This window comes from Mycotypha africana (genome assembly GCF_025528875.1).
Source record: "Mycotypha africana strain NRRL 2978 chromosome Unknown BDF20scaffold_4, whole genome shotgun sequence".
In the NCBI taxonomy this organism is placed as follows: domain Eukaryota; kingdom Fungi; phylum Mucoromycota; class Mucoromycetes; order Mucorales; family Mycotyphaceae; genus Mycotypha; species Mycotypha africana.
In genome coordinates, this window is record NW_026515728.1 from 1,648,724 (window position 1) to 1,664,487 (window position 15,764).

Here is a 15,764-nt window from a genome sequence, read left to right on the forward strand (position 1 = left end):
TAGAAGAAACTAACCGCAAATTGTGACAATGAAATGTGACGTCAGTCTGAATTTCAAAAAAGCGGCGCATGTTCAGTTTTTTTTACGACAGCATCTTTTACTTTCGAATTTTAAAGCTTGAGTTTTATATGGAGCGTTCCGAGATAAAACAGGACATAATTGAAATATTCTGTTAGAGACGAAGAGCGAGACTATCGTTGCCAACAATAACATTTTAGAGGATTTCGTTCACTTCAACCCCGTCAAAGATGGCTATTATGTGACAGACAATAAATCCAGTGAAATGGATATTGACTACAACGATATCCAAACATTGGTTCAGTACGGTGAACCACGATAGCCTGCAGAGGCTCCTAATGTTCAAATATCAGACGTAGTTGATGAGTTGCAATTGTATATGGAGGCGCTTGACATGGAGGAGACGAAACAGCGACGAGGGTATAATGCCTCTTAAATTAAGAAAATGCTCTAACGTTTAGAAGAAGAAGTCAAAAGTGTTACAGAAGCTGCATTTTTTCAGGGATTTCGCGCAGCTCAGCATACAAATTAGTAAAGAAGTCTGACCTTAGCAGTAGTACTATAATCCCTTTGAGTCCTACAGTAGACGAGTTGATGGAACGATTGAGGTTTAGCAAGAAGTTGTCACCTGAGCACACTGATTTCATTTTGAAACTATCACTGAGTGAAGGTTGACACCACTTTCACGCGTGTCAACCTCACCCTCTTCCAATTTGAGGATGAAGCAACCTTGGTAAGTAAGCTAAAGAAATCTATGGCCATTTATGGCAAGGTGTGCTAGATCAAGATGCTTACCAATCGAGGTTTCTTTGAGGGCGAACTCTCCATGTTGCTTCACCAGCGGTAGAGATGACGATGGCTCTTCTCCTGTGCAACATTGGATCGTAAACTGTTTTTGTACGAATGGGATACGTTAGCCTGCTGCCAGCTGGAAAGGCGTACCTCCTGTCTGTTACTACTGTCGCCAAGCTGGGCAGGTTCGTAAAGACTGTTCAGCTTTGCAAAATTTGACCTGCTACAAATGTCATCGTAAGGGTCATATTCGTTGAAATTGCCGCATGGAAGACGTTCCTGTTCCTGTTTTGACAGCTAATGAGCAAAGTGATACCGACGCCATCGCTGAATATGAAGTTCTGAGTGAATTCACCAATGACGAACGCTCCATCGATAGTCCTACTATTACCTCCCATCAATGATGAGTCTGCCCTTATCATTCCGTAAAAGGCAAAACGCTATGGATAGAATGTCGTTGACAAGTCATTGCTACTTGGCGTATACGATGGTCCGTATGTTGTTATTCTCTCAGGACTGGATCACTTTCACCATCGCGTTGATCCACCACCCTAGACCACTCAGGCCAACAATTCATAGATTGGTTATCATTATAGCTGTTAGTATTCTGAGTGTTGCCTTTCCTTCCTTTTCCTTTCTTTTTACCTTTTGTCCCCTAAAAGGGATTTTTTTACAATCAATTACAACCACTGAAACTGGCCAGAGCAGACACAATGTATTAAGACATTACGTGCTCACAGGTCACAAAAAAGTTTTTCAATAAAAGAAATATTTAACCATATTATACCATACCTTGGCTATCTGTGTTGGTTTGGTGAGAATGCATAAGATGTAATAGTTGTTAATGACCAATGCTGCAAGACAAATACGACAATGATAAGCAGAGGGACGTAAAGAATAACTGTTTTGGAATCTACATAACGATTGGCCTGCCGGCTTTTTGCACATTTCTAATAAGCATTGGATAAGGGATATCATCCATATCTTACATATGTTTGTGCTTTTTTTTTTTCAAATCGCTAGAAAACAAATAAATAAGTATTCTATACTAATATTATTTACAGAGACAATGCAGCATAATATAAAAAAAGAACAATTAGTATGGTTAGTTTAGAAGCCTTTGTAAACATCTATTCTAGTTTTGGTACTGTTGAATGCACTAGAATGGTGGCGTTTGCTGTGCTTATAACGGAAATATGAACAATCATCTCTAGAGATACAGTAGATCCTAGCTGTGCAGTCTTCATCATTCTTCTCTGTAGCCAAGATCTACAGCATTTCTTTGCTTGGCGTAGTTGCGATAGGATTGAGGAAACAAGTGCTTTGTTTAGAGAGATTGATCACAACACCGAGCGTTAAAGCCCTTCTCACTGATATGAAGAATGTCCACTATGTCAAGTGTAGATTCATTATCTATTCACTGTGCAGTAGCTATTCAATGGAAGGTAAGAGACTAGATGTATAAGAGTAACTCTATCCTCCTTCTGATGGACATTCTGCATAAGACTGAAAGAGAGATGAAAACAGTTTATTTATAGAATGATGAAAATGAGTACATGTCAATATGCAAGAAAAAATAAAAATGCAGTTGTTTACTTTCTATCCGGATAAACATGGGACTTCACCATCTAGAAAGCGTATAAATAGGTAAACTGTCTTTCATGGGTGTGAATGGCAATTTCACCTTTTGCCCTCCAACCAAGTCACTTTTCCTCACTCGCTCGCTCAATTATGTCCTCGCCTGGTGTACTCATGTTGAAACGTCATCTGTTTTTCGCGATATTCAGTTTATTTGTATATACTGTTTTTGCTGCTTCACTGCTAGAAAGTCTCTATGGACAGGGAGGAAAAGAAAAGAAAGAAGGACTGATAAGGATAAGGAAGGAAAGAGGTTACGATCGATATATCCTTCATTTCTACTACGATCATGGACAGAAACGCGGAAAGACAAGCTGCTCACTCAAAAGAAAACAAACCCTACGGCAACTCAAGCAAGGAAATCCTGTACTGTTTGAGACATGCACGCAAAGTGATTTGGAGTACGGCATTGAATGTGAAGTAGGAAGTATAAAGTATCAGCCTCGATGTGCCGAGTGGCAAAGTACCTGCACTCAAAAATGGCAAGGAACAGTCATGTACGATGATTGTCAATACATAGCGACATAGGGAATCCATATAAACATACGTTTTGATCTCACATCTGGTTTCGCTTTTATAAAATTTTCTGATCCAGCTCAATGACCTACAGTCTAATAGATATATTCCCCCTCCCCTCCCTTCTCCTCCCCATTGTTGATTCAAATAGCAAGCTCATGGACATGACTGTATTCATCATTCAATCGAACCCATTATTTCTGTACATGATTTATGCGTATATAAATGTTGAATAGGATGACAATGATTAGGAGTTTTTTTTTTCATTTTTCTACAGAATGAATAATCTATCTATCTATCTATTAAAAGCAACACATGCCATCCTATGGGTTTAGATCAGTCCTTTGGCAACAGCAATTTCTGCATTCAATACTGAAGAACCCGCGGCGCCCAAGAGAGTATTATGCACTAGCAACATAAACTTGACATCCAAAACAGGACACTTTCTCACTCTTCCGACGGTCACAGTCTGACCCTTTAAGTTTTCACGGTCCAAACGGGGTTGAGGTCTATCCGCATCATAGTTGACGACAATAGGCTTCTTTGGCGCCAGATGGCATCCCAATGTTTCTGCTTCCGACTGGTAGTTTTCCAATACTTGGTAGACTTCCTCTATGGAGGGAGAGGCATGAGCAAACTTGACAGAGACGCTTTCGAGATGACCGTCCAAGACAGGTACTCGGGTGCAAGTAGCAGAAACAGTGGTGGCGTTTTTGTCTTCAGACAAATGGACAAAGGCGGTCTTGTCGTCGGACAGATCGCCCAAGATCTTACCGACTTCCCACTCCATTTTTTCTTCTTCGCCGCCGATATAAGGCACGACGTTATCGAGGATATCGAGACTTGGCACGCCGGGATAACCGGCGCCACTGATGGCTTGTTGAGTGTGGACGATGATGTGGGATAAAGGACCAAAGGCGTCCTGAAGGGCCTTGAGAGGAACGACTAAACCGGTGGTAGAACAATTGGCATTGGTGATGATGAAGCCCTTTTTGAGGTTGTAAAGCTGGCGTTGATGAGGAATGATATCGAAATGGTTGGCGTTGACGGTGGGAACGATGAGAGGGACGGCTGGGTCTCGACGATAATTTTTAGCATTGGAAAATACAGCTATGTCTTGTTTCAACATGGCCATTTCTGTTTTGATATAAATGATTAGTTTGTGATGCGTCCTTCTTTACCTGCCCAACTCCCTCTTTTGAATACCCGATCCAACGCTTGTTTTTTTTTCTCTCTATTTACCAATATCACCAGCGACATCGGCATCCAATCCTGAAAATACAATATCACAATCCTTGAACAATTCCGCTTCACATGGTTGGACGACCATGTTGGCTACGTGGTCTGGAATAGGACATGACTGTTTCCAGCGCACAGCATCTTTATAAGGTTTGCCTGCAGATCGAGCAGAAGCCCCTAACGCATGAATAGTAAAAATGGGATGTTCTGCTAATAAAAGAATAAAACGCTGACCGACTGTTCCAGTAGCACCAAGAATACCCACTTTTTTGCTGGACATTTTTATTCAATTTAAAATAATTAGAAAAAAAAAAAAAAAAAAAAAAAAGAGAGGGAAGGGAGATGGAATCTTTCTGTTGCAATATTAAATCCGGTAGGTTTTCTTTAGAGGCTCTTTTTGTTGGTCTTTTTTCAGTTGGAACGGAACAAAATGGTACCTGTTGAATTTGATTGGCTGCCTGTGACTCATCCTAACGATCCCCTTTTTTTTTAATTTCCATTGAACCGAACTAGAGGTCGGTCCTTTCCTCGCACAGAACGCCTCACCCACTTGAGTACATTGTATGGATATATCGCTAATAGTACAAATGGGGGTGCTTTTTATTGATACTTGTTATAACATTGTTATTTATCAAAGCCTATCCGATTGGGAGGGCGGGGAAATAAGGGTAAAAAATGTAATGAATGAGAACAAAAAAAAAAAAAAAAAAGATATGTCTATCTGTAAAATGAAAAAAAAAATCTACATTTTTCATTTTTTCATTCAGCATGCCAAGAGAAAAAAAAAAAAAAAAAAAAAAGAAGATCATGATAAATTACACTGTTTTCGAGTTGTTGTTGGTATCAGCATTCTCTCTTTTATTTTTAAAAACCTATGCCTCCATTTATAAGACTTGGCACCCCATGTATTTGAGAAAAAAGAGGTGGTGGAGCTGGTAGAAGTACGAGTAGTAGTAGTAGTAGGTGCTGTGGTAGTAGCAAATGACCGAAAGGAACTGAAACTGGGTCGACTGATACCGAATGTGGCAGTTGAAGATGCCATGGAAGGAGACGAATACAATAAATTGACAGGAAAAGAGAATGAAGGCGAGAGGATGTTGGAGAAACGCTTCTTTTCGTTTATGGTAGCGTATTTTTGTTGTTGTGGCGGAGGCGTGGTTGTATATGAATTATGACTCGGGGTGGGAGTGATGGGATGATGGGAGGGAGTCGTGTCTGATGCACCACTGCTATGACTATGACTTTTACTGCTACGACGATGAGCGGTAGTACCAGAAGAGGAAGAGGATGAAGAATAAATAGAAGAAGTAGACAAAGGGGAAGCGGGCAACCCTATCGCACGACTATTACGTTTGCTGCCGCCATTGAATTTAAGATAAAAGTCATTTGACCAAGGTATGAACGAATTGACCCTTAAAAGCTCCAAAATAAGCTCTGCAGCTGCATCGAAGCAATCGATCTTCAAGTCTTTATGATTAGAATCATCTATCTTGAGATGGTTGTTGTTGTTGTTAGATAGGACAAGGATGTCTTCACGTAACTCACAAGGTATGTTGATTTCGTACGGTGAATTGACCAAAATGAAGTTTTCTATCATCTCTTCAAACTGAATCCAACTAGGATTGGCTTTATAACGTTGTACGTTTTGCCAAAAGTACAAGTTTTCGATGCAATACGTTTGGTGAAGATAGAGAATAAAATCGTCGTAAACCTCACTATTTTCTTGTTGTTCTAAAAGGGCTGTCAGAGATAGGTTTTGTACATTAAGAACACTGTGTGATGATGGGTAGTGATTGGTATTTTTATTCATATCGTTAGTCGAGGCAGCCATCGTCGTTATGGTTGCGTATCAAAAGAACAAAATAAGGAAAGGTGGAACTAAGAAAAAAATAGAGAAAATAAAGGGAGGGAGTAGTTGCTATGGAAGCTAAAAATAAGAATTTGCAGTCTTGCTTTCATTTTGGAAGGCTGCCAAAATATCGCTCTATGTAAGCCGTAATGTGTGTGCGTTTAGGTGTGCGCAAGTGCGTTTTTGTGTGCCTTAAAAGAGAAAAAGCGTCAAAAGAATGACGTTCGGGTTGTACAAAGCTTTGAAAAACGTGGCACCAGATCAACAATACAAGTTTTTTAAGGAGTCCAAAAAGTAAAACGATTCTTATATAAAATGGTACACAAAATAATAATTAAAAAAATAAGAAAAAGTCTCAACTCTAAAACAAAGAATAACTGTCATACATAGATGGATCATTGTTATTTCATTTATGTGAATAATAGCTCGTACAAGACAATGGTCGGACGAGTATGATCACACCATGTCGATAAATTTGCTGTGAAATGATGGTTTACTATGATACAACATCACTACTATTTCTTCTCAAAGGAGAGTGTTGAATATGCAGATGATGTCGTTTTGGTTTGAGAAGGGTAGAGGTATGAATAGTAGTCGTAGTAGTAGTGGTGATGGTGGTGGTGTTATTAGCAGTAGTAGTGTCAGACAGAGCCAAAGGTGGTGAGAAAAGAAAACTCGAATGACTTGTAGTACGTACGATCGGCAATGGTCTGATCTTGGGTTCATTCTTTCTGTGGTTGCTGTTGGAAGGAATAGAAAGGGTGCCTGCAGGTAGACTCATCATTTTGCGATGTTTCAAATCTTCACGCGATACAAACTGCATGGTCACGTTCTGTTTGAGAACGCCATCGCCTCTATCTTTCGTGGTGACGTTCGTGGAACATTGACTCAACTCTTGCCACTGAAGGGTGTTTGCATTCAGAGTATCCAATAGGATATTATCACTAACACCCTTTGTTGTCGTTGTAGTGGGATCATCCTGCGTATCATCAATGTCGTTATAATGGCTGGACAATGATGGTAAAGCTAATATAGCAGCCACTTGTTCAAAGTATTCTTTCACTATATTGTTGAATCTCACGCCCGTACTGGCTTGAGTATTTTGCATACGATCCATACCTGGTGATATTTTGGGAAACCCAGCTTCTCGTTCATCATCTCCTTGGGCGTAGAATTCTTGCACGACCAAATCAGACCATTGTTTGGAAATACGCCAAGGTCGAATTGGATTACTTATGTCAGCAGCATGGAGGAGGACACAAGCAAGAGCAAGTCTTTGTTTTGGTGAGAGCTTGAAAGAGGGTGGCGGTGGTCGTGACGACTGTGATGATTGTTGTGCAAGGTCTTCAAGAGGAGACGGTGAGCTTACCAATGGAACAGAAGAAGGAGGAGTGATAAAGATACCTTCCGGTAGAGAATTGACAGTTGTGGATGTGGAATGGGATGATTTACTAGAAGAAATGACAGAAGTAGTGGTGGTAGTAGTGGTGGTAACTGTTGATGATGTAGGGGAAGGATGAGGAGAGGTAGCATAATCCTCATCCAGTGAGAAAATCAGCTGTTGCTGAGTACAGCTACTATGAATACTGCTTTGTTCGTCTTGTGCGGTAGGTAGTGGTTCAGTTTCCATCACTGAGACTACCATGGCTGATAAGAGTTCAGTGGCCAAATTCTTGTCTTTGAGAAACTCGTGATCATTAAATACTGGATCATCGTCCTCCTCTTTCTGCAATGGTGGTGGCGGTCGTTCTTGTTGTTGCTTTTGTTGTGTTGATTGCTTGTCGTCATCTGTCGGCGTATGTGTCGGTTCAAGATGGACATTTGCATGATCAAACATATCTCGCAATATTTTTGCCATTTTCAGCAAATCATGATGATGCTTCATATCTGTCAAGAGAATAGCTGTCTCGATCCATTCGTGAATCATACATTGTTCTTCCATGGAGGTGAATGCATGAAACAAGCGATGCTTCTCGATTAATTCAAGAGTAATGTCTACTGATAATGCTTCTAAATAGGAAGTGTTCTTTTCAAAACGCGTGGTTAAGGGTGATTTTGTTCGCTCATGAAAATCGTTATTGCGACCATTCTAATGAAAAAAAAAGCGTTGAAAAACAAGAACGAGTTAGATCTAAAGGATGCTATGGACATAGTTGAATAACAGTGATAGATTACATGTCCTGCATCGTGACAGATGGCAGCAATAAAAATGACAGCGATTTCCAGCTCCATGATGAAATCAAACTCTCCTTCTACTGCTCTGTTCCTCATTAACTCCATATAGTTTGAATACAGCATCATCAGAACGTCACAACCATGTCTAAAAGAGTGATAAGGGGTATCTTGGTATCTCTCTTGCACATCGATCAAGAAGTCCAGCATCTGTGAAGGTGTCACTTTCAGGATATCCATCACTTTCAGCTTTTTAAACATGGCCAATAGATAACCGTAGATTTCGGGCAGATCGTAATCGAGTATATTTAGATGAAGAACAGCATCAAAAGATCCTAACAGCGGTAGTGCTAACTCCTTTGGCCGTCGAGCGTCATGCATTTCCTGTTCTGCTTCTTGACTTAGTTGACTAAACCAACGTGTATATTTCTGTGGGGGGGTGGAGATAGGGGATGAGCACAGAGATAAATTGTACATCGGTTTCTACGCTTTCTCACTTTTTTCTAGGTCAACTTACTGATTCAATTTTTATCAAAATATCCGAAGGCAACTCACTATGATGCTTTAATAGAAACATAAAATAAATTCAAAGTAGGGGAAAAGTGCAATAAAGAAAGGGGAAGAAAAGAAAAGTATAAATAATTGGGAAAAATAAGCAGTTGACGGATGTCATATGTCACTTGTCATCTGTCTAATTCTTAATCTATCCAATAGGTCGGGATGATCACGGGTCTTTTGCTCTCTTTTTCTGTTCATTGATTGGATGGGAAATCGGCAAAAAAAAGAGAAAAAATCTTTTAGTTGTGGGGTTATTTTTAAAAAAGAATTAAAAAGTATAGCGTAAAAAAATACTATACAATAAGAACGTGGTATCTAAGCATATGACTATTTACAGGTTGTTTCATTCTTGAATTTGAAAGCAGAAAAAAAGAAAGCTTTCTATAGGTCATTATCCATGGAGAGGCTGAATTTACGTTTGTTACTTTTGTTACTGTCAGAAAGAGTAGTAGAAGCGCCTACGGTTGTTTCTGATGCTCGTTGTTGCAATACATCTGCTTCTAATGCATCCAGATCCAACCCATCGAGTCCTGAGAAACTACCAAAGAGATCCTCTTCATCTTCCTCTTGACTTGTTACTGGGATAGCGGGGGGTTGTGTTTGCCGTAAAGGAGAGGGTTGTGGGGCTGTGAAGGCTGCTGTAGATGGACGAAGCGGTGTAGACGTGGCAAAGGTGTGATCTGGAGACCATAAATAGCTCGCATTTTTCTCATTAATGTCTGCGATCTCCTCTTCTTGCATAAACCTATCTGGATTATATAAGCGGTTGGGTGACGGTTCTGACGAGAGACTGTAAAACATGTTATGTGGTAAATGCTGTTGTTGGAAAGGTTGATTCTCTTTATCACACTCCCTGCTGCTATCTTTGACGTTACTGAGATGGCTTGTTGCTTCTCCATCCTCCACTATTACTTTAGGCATTTCTTTCGGTCTATCTAAAAGGGCCTTCAGCCAATGATAGATCTCGCCTGTACTATCTGTTTCGATTTTAAACCCTCCACATCGCACCATGATTTCTTGCTGCTGCCTTTTTTTATTGAATCGTTGTTCGAGTTTTCCAAAGACAGTAATGCAGCAAGACACAGCGATGAATTCTGCATCTTTTCGATTCATGATAGTAGGTGATAGGATAGCACGGATAACACTTGTTCCGTCATCTATTGTTTCCAGAAAGGTAATCATCATTAAAAATGACTTGTTGTATCTCCCAACCCCGTCAACGTTCTTTTACCTATCCAGATATGAGTTTCGAAACTATCATGATTCAATTTAAGACGTGCTTGTTTTTGTTTGACAATGATACCATTTAATCTAGGCCATGACAGAAAAAATAAATATCAACGTGGTCTTTCACCATGGACGATCGATGAAGTAGCAAGACTTTACCTGGCATGACGATAAGTTAATCTCGTAGATTTTGTTGTGAAAGTGTTTTGATGTGGATCAAAACTGGATGTCACGACATCCTTGATAAACATGACATGATGACATTTTAGATTCTCTTCTCTGATATCTACCATGGTGCGGGTATGAACCATGATTCAGAAAGACAATTTTATTATAAATTTTCATGCTCAATATATGTACCTGAGAAATGGAAAAAAAAAACCAAAAAAAAACGCGTCGTTTCTTTAAACGCGGTAAGAAAAGAGAGAGAGAGAGGCACACCTCAGGAACAAGCAGGAACAAAGCACAAGAAGAAATCAAAATTTATATGGCGTCATCAGATAATCTGTTCAGTTGAAATACTAAACATTGCGTACCTAAAACGTGCTTTGAGTTTATTCAATGCTACTAACTGTATTTAGCATGTTGGCTCTTTCAGACAGCAGAACTATTGGTTTTTATACTCACCTTTAACCAAGGTTTCAACTTAATATTCAGCTAGTTTGCATAGTATGTACTAGTCACCAGAACACAGACACTTTCTTATTTACCAAAGTATATTATATCTATTTACAGATTATCTCCCTTCCATTCATAGCTATTATGAGTGACATTCACCTCTTTAGGAAATAATTGTGTATTTTTATTGCTCATCTTTATCACTTTTATAAAATCTTAATGAATAGTCGTACAAGTAAAATTGGATGAGGAACAGAAAAAAAGAAAAAAAGCGTCCTCCTCATTGCGAGACAGCACAGCCTAAAAAGAAAAAAAGTGAGGTATCACACAGGTTACACTCAAGGGGTTGTCGTGAGTGCATGGTGGAAGAGACAGACAGTCTATAATAGCTTCTACTGTCATTTCTACAAAGACATGCGTGGCTCGCTGATGATGTTCAGTATCTATGTATGCCGGTGTTGGATCACATAGCCATGTCCATTTTGGGTTCAAGTTGGATAAGCAAAAAGTAGGGCAATGGATAGCGTCCGTCAGCGCATACTGGAGAATTGAGCAACACAACAAGTTACATTTTCAATAAAGGAATAGTAATGCAATCTATTACTGTTTGTCCAACACGAGTGCAAATGGTTCATGATAGAGTACTGCAAAATGGCGGTAAAACCCTCTTCACTTTCCAAATCCTTTATCCAATCTCGTTTTCTGTGTCTTTATAAAGAGAAGCTCGCTCTCTCTCTCTTCTCGCTCTTTACTTTTTGTTGCTTTTTTATTGTCTTTTCTTCTTCTTGTTGTTCTGTCTTTCTACCTCACAGTCCCATTCCTTTCATTATAAACCATCCTCTCTCTCTCTTTCTTTCTCATTACAGAAGCCGAAAAGTGCAACAAAACAAACCAACTTTGATTAGAGACGCATTACAATAGTACCCAACTCTCCTCTTTTCAGATACAGTCTATCACCTACACAAACAACCCAAAACCCTTAACAAATGATGCAATTGAAAACTCTTTCATTAGCTGCCATTGGCCTTCTTTTACTGAGTGGTCATGGTAGCAATGCCGTTCAAGCAGCAACCATCGATGATGTTGCTGTCGTCCGTGGTGGCGAAGAACAATTGTCCGACGCTTATCTTTCACTCTTCGATACAGAGGAAGACCAAGAGACCGATTTTGAGTTATCTGAAGATTACGCTGATGAAGAAGACTATCACCCATTAACCAAGCGCGGTGAAACTTGTGCCAAATATCATACTGGTAAGTGTTCTTCTGCCTCGCACACACAGCAATAACCCCAGTCATTCATTCCTTTTGTTACAACAACAACCACAACAACAACATAGTAAGTGGTAGCGATTCTTGTGTCAAGCTGGCCAAGAAGTATGGTGTTACCTTGCAAGATATTTACGATTGGAATCCTCAGATCAGAAAAGGATGTCCCAACTTGAACAATGGCAAAAAGTACTGTGTCAATATGTCTTCCGGCTCTTCTGATAGCAGCAGCGGCAGCAACAGCGGCAGCAGTTCGAGTGGTTGTGCCAAGACTCACAAAGGTAAAAAAAAACCACCAGAAACATCAGCGATTGTTGAAATGGTAAACTCACCTTTTTTGCCCAAATTGGATAGCTACTAGTTCTGACACTTGTGCCAAACTAGCCAAGAACAATGATATGAGCTTGAGCACCTTTTACAAATTGAACCCTAGTGTTCACTCCAACTGTGACAACTTGCACACTGGCAAATCCTACTGTGTCAAGGCTGGTACTTCTTCAGCTTCATCTTCTTCTGTGTCCAACAAGATTACCAACTTGGCTGCTAAAAAGAAGACTTCCGCCAGCAAGAAATCTTCTTCTTCCTCCTCCAAAAAAGAAACACGCAAGAAATTACAAACCAAATCTGCCTTTACTTATTATTGGATTGCTCAACCCAGCGATTATACTGGTGGTAAGAAGGTCTATGTCAAAACCTGCAGTGGCAAAACCATTGGTTCTGTTGGCGAAAACTATGCGGATGCGCTTGTCATGGAAGGCACAGGCGTGGTGGGCTCCAAGATTGTCAATTTGGGCAGCTGTAACTGCAACAGTTACAAGTGCTTCGAATTGGTTGATAAGAGTTCTGATCCCTTTGGCTTGACGGCTTATGATACGCCTCTTCGTCCTTATGTCACGATTGCTTCCAACGACATCAAGAAGAACACCAAGATTTACGTTCCTGCTCTGGTCGGTTGGAAGATCCCTGGTTCTGGCAAAACGCACAATGGCTGCTTGTTGGTCGACGATCAGTCTTGGAGTTTCAACGGCAAACATATCGATTTCTACGTCTATTCTATGTCCAATTACGAAAAGTTGGATAAGCAACATCGTATCAATCATGTAGATATTTATGAAGGTGGTTCTTGTAAACTTCTCAACTACATGTAATCTTTTTTTTGCTACATCCCTGTCCCCCTTCCATTTATTTATTTGAAATATACTCTACCACGCGCGATGGAGACTAATAAATAATTATATGAAAGATGAGTGTAAGTTGGAGGGCGCATGATTTTTATATATCTGGCACGAGACGTGTTTGCATAACCTCCGTAACGTTTTTCAAAGTCAAGATACTATTCATTAAGTCCACATGAGCACATAATCTTGGTGAGATTGAATTGCTCCCCACAGCTAATGCATCGTTATCAGACCGGCTCTTTTACCTCACCCGTTCATCTCGGATAATGGGTGGGTTAATCAAATACTGAAGTCGCATTATCGCCATTGCGGTATACCTTCTCCTGCTATGGCTGTACTACTTGATTAAAAAAAAAAGCATATGACCGTGTGCCTCCAGATGGTTACGAAGCACTTTGGATTTCCTAAGTTCCCTAGTGTCCTATTTATCCAGTCTATTTTTTGACACAGAAATTGTTTCCCTCTCTGGTAATAAGCATACAGCATGGCTCCACATTGCTAATTAGGAATCCTTCCTTTCATTACAGCTGAAAATCTATCTGCTGCAAGATATCTAGGCTGACCCTCTCTTAACCTCAAATGCCCAACCAAGACGTTATGTAGCTTCTATTGAACTGTGAACCATCCATCACTGTAACCTACTGAAGCAACGAAGATTATGAGTCCGAGGTGCCTTACTAGTTGCTAACTCCTTTCTACGTAGCAAACCGTGACATATAGAGCATGTTGACGTTGTGCCTGTAGATTGGATTGATAAAATTCCGTAACTTTGTGGTTTCTTTTTGGCATGTTCCAGCTTGGGATGATATATGCTCACCTGAACATTTTGGTGGTTTAGGTTCGCTGGATCCGCATCATGAACACTTGGCTTTTCATCTTGTGTATGTTCAGTGCCTCTTACAGCCTCTGAAAGCTTGGCCATTTTCAATCAATTCTACGTTCATAAACTCTCCTCTTGGTCCATAACGGAGGTTCGCGCCGTTTATCATAATGAAATTCGGTTCCGTCCAACCCATACGGGCTAGTGTTATACTATCTAACATTCACTGTAGTAGTTCAGCTTCCCTTCTCCCTATTTCTTGCAAAATGTCGCAAATAATCCTTTTTTACTATTTGTCATAAGTTACCATTGATTACGTGAATCTGATACAGCAAAAAAGTTATCTGGTGGGGGAGGGGGGGGTTCCAAAGCCGTGCATCCATCACCCTAATAAACAATGTTTACCTGCAAACACTCAATTAGGTGTCTTCATATGTACCATCGATCACAAATGTTCCTCACAGTAAATGATCCATCATCATTTCGCGGAAACTACTTAACGGCACAGCCCAATACAAATCTTGCTTAAGCGTTATCAAGCTTATATGATCCGTCTGATGATGACGCTTTTCTATGCTGTCTATTTTATCGGTCCGCTCAGGCTACGTATCGTTAGTGTTTAACGCTGTTGGAGGAAACCAACTTTGCGATACACATGGTGAACGTTCCTGTATCATTGGAGAGATCGAATCAAGTTTTTATAATACGTAAAAAAAAGAGGGTGACAATGTCACTCTGATGTCAAGGTGTCAAATCTACTATCGATAAGGATCTATTTATCCACGTGATTCAAATTTAATCACGTTACCTCGTTCATTTTTCAAATAATTTAGGGAAGGGGAATCATAGAATGGTAATTTTTCATACATAACAAAGGGATAAAGGAGAAATTATTTACACAGTGTTCTAAATCATACTTTTTGTAATCAGGGTTTAATCCACCTTGACGACGGATACAGAAGCGGCCTCAATCATAACGCGGTTTTGTGTGGTTTCGCCCTTTTCATGATGAGGATACGTAGCAATAACAGTGCCGTTGCAATTAACAGATTGATAGAAAGTGACGTTGACGAAAGGATCGTTCATTTCATACGAACCAACGTCCGTGTTGGTCAGGTTCCAACAGGGCGTCATAGCACCGTTGGTCGCCTTGATATATTGAACTTGACCTTGATGATTAGGTTCGGAATAAATAGTCATTCTGAATTGACGAGGTCTACGCATAGGTGCAACAGCAGCAGAAACCAAGCCAACACATACCACGGCAAAAAGTAAAGTGATCGCGGAACGAAGCATTATTACTGTTCTTTACGAGACTGAATGAGTAAGTGACTGTTCGGGTAATAAATAGGTGTTGAAGAAGAAATAGAAATATCTGAGAAAAAAAAAAAAAGGTGGAAAAGAGAAGAATGTCCTTTATATAATGTTTTCCCCCCTTCAAAATCCTCTGCTCTAAAAACAGAAACTGTAGAAAGATAATATTTCCTTTTTTAAACTTTTTCTTCTATGCCGACCTTCTTTTTTTAAAAACGTTGTTGAGACGAATGACAGCAAAAAATGTGACAGAAAAATTGTCGTTTTCCGTCAACGCAGACTCATCTTTTCTATTAAAAAGGGTACTTTTTTGTTTTAAGAAAGCAATTTCGTATCTGTTGTGTCATGAGGCTGTTTCAGCAAAATAGCTCACTTGTACATAGGACGTTTTTGTTAAAGTAAAGACTGAAAAAGCCCTTCTTTTTGCTTCAACTGTCCAGCAAAAGAAGAATCTTTCTCTTTTATTCATGCAGAATAGAGGAAGGTTACACGTAAAGTGATTTGTTACACAACGAAAGCATAGAAAGTGTTCTCAGGGCTTTTCCCAAAAAGTAACAAA

At 39.9% G+C, this 15,764-nt stretch overlaps 8 protein-coding genes across 8 annotated transcripts; 3 read left to right on the forward strand and 5 right to left on the reverse strand.

Moving 5' to 3' along the window:
- Positions 1–1,074: 1,074 nt before the first annotated feature.
- On the forward strand, positions 1,075–1,597 carry BDF20DRAFT_865705 (uncharacterized protein). The gene has a single exon (XM_053080810.1). It carries the CDS (start codon positions 1,211–1,213, stop codon positions 1,571–1,573), a length of 363 nt encoding a protein of 120 aa, XP_052937452.1. The 5' UTR covers positions 1,075–1,210; the 3' UTR covers positions 1,574–1,597.
- Positions 1,598–2,541: 944 nt separating this feature from the next.
- Positions 2,542–2,976, forward strand: BDF20DRAFT_834868 (uncharacterized protein; the record flags this gene model as incomplete). Its single annotated transcript, XM_053078775.1, has 1 exon — positions 2,542–2,976. One exon carries the CDS (start codon positions 2,542–2,544, stop codon positions 2,974–2,976), a length of 435 nt encoding a protein of 144 aa, XP_052937453.1.
- Positions 2,977–3,295: 319 nt separating this feature from the next.
- Positions 3,296–4,483, reverse strand: BDF20DRAFT_817332 (aspartate-semialdehyde dehydrogenase; the record flags this gene model as incomplete). Its single annotated transcript, XM_053077243.1, has 2 exons — positions 3,296–4,101; positions 4,207–4,483. 2 exons carry the CDS (start codon positions 4,481–4,483, stop codon positions 3,296–3,298), a joined length of 1,083 nt encoding a protein of 360 aa, XP_052937454.1.
- A 525-nt stretch (positions 4,484–5,008) lies between these two features.
- Positions 5,009–6,034, reverse strand: BDF20DRAFT_834870 (uncharacterized protein; the record flags this gene model as incomplete). Its single annotated transcript, XM_053078776.1, has 1 exon — positions 5,009–6,034. One exon carries the CDS (start codon positions 6,032–6,034, stop codon positions 5,009–5,011), a length of 1,026 nt encoding a protein of 341 aa, XP_052937455.1.
- Positions 6,035–6,707: 673 nt separating this feature from the next.
- On the reverse strand, positions 6,708–8,833 carry BDF20DRAFT_956213 (uncharacterized protein; the record flags this gene model as incomplete). The annotated part of the gene is made up of 5 exons (XM_053084916.1): positions 8,742–8,833; positions 8,228–8,653; positions 7,872–8,141; positions 6,998–7,343; positions 6,708–6,853 (listed from the first exon to the last, which is right to left on the reverse strand). Coding segments are annotated over exons 1-5 (1,248 nt in total), but the record flags the coding sequence as incomplete, so codon positions are not given.
- A 330-nt stretch (positions 8,834–9,163) lies between these two features.
- BDF20DRAFT_818737 (uncharacterized protein) lies at positions 9,164–9,793 on the reverse strand (the record flags this gene model as incomplete). The annotated part of the gene is made up of 2 exons (XM_053077404.1): positions 9,164–9,598; positions 9,695–9,793. 2 exons carry the CDS (start codon positions 9,791–9,793, stop codon positions 9,164–9,166), a joined length of 534 nt encoding a protein of 177 aa, XP_052937457.1.
- Positions 9,794–11,616: 1,823 nt separating this feature from the next.
- On the forward strand, positions 11,617–13,041 carry BDF20DRAFT_818565 (uncharacterized protein; the record flags this gene model as incomplete). The annotated part of the gene is made up of 4 exons (XM_053077382.1): positions 11,617–11,878; positions 11,965–12,089; positions 12,175–12,215; positions 12,459–13,041. The coding sequence occupies 4 exons, from the start codon at positions 11,617–11,619 to the stop codon at positions 13,039–13,041; spliced, it is 1,011 nt and encodes a 336-aa protein (XP_052937458.1).
- Positions 13,042–14,824: 1,783 nt separating this feature from the next.
- On the reverse strand, positions 14,825–15,187 carry BDF20DRAFT_834873 (uncharacterized protein; the record flags this gene model as incomplete). The annotated part of the gene is made up of 1 exon (XM_053078777.1): positions 14,825–15,187. The coding sequence occupies one exon, from the start codon at positions 15,185–15,187 to the stop codon at positions 14,825–14,827; it is 363 nt and encodes a 120-aa protein (XP_052937459.1).
- Between the last annotated feature and the right edge of the window lie 577 nt (positions 15,188–15,764).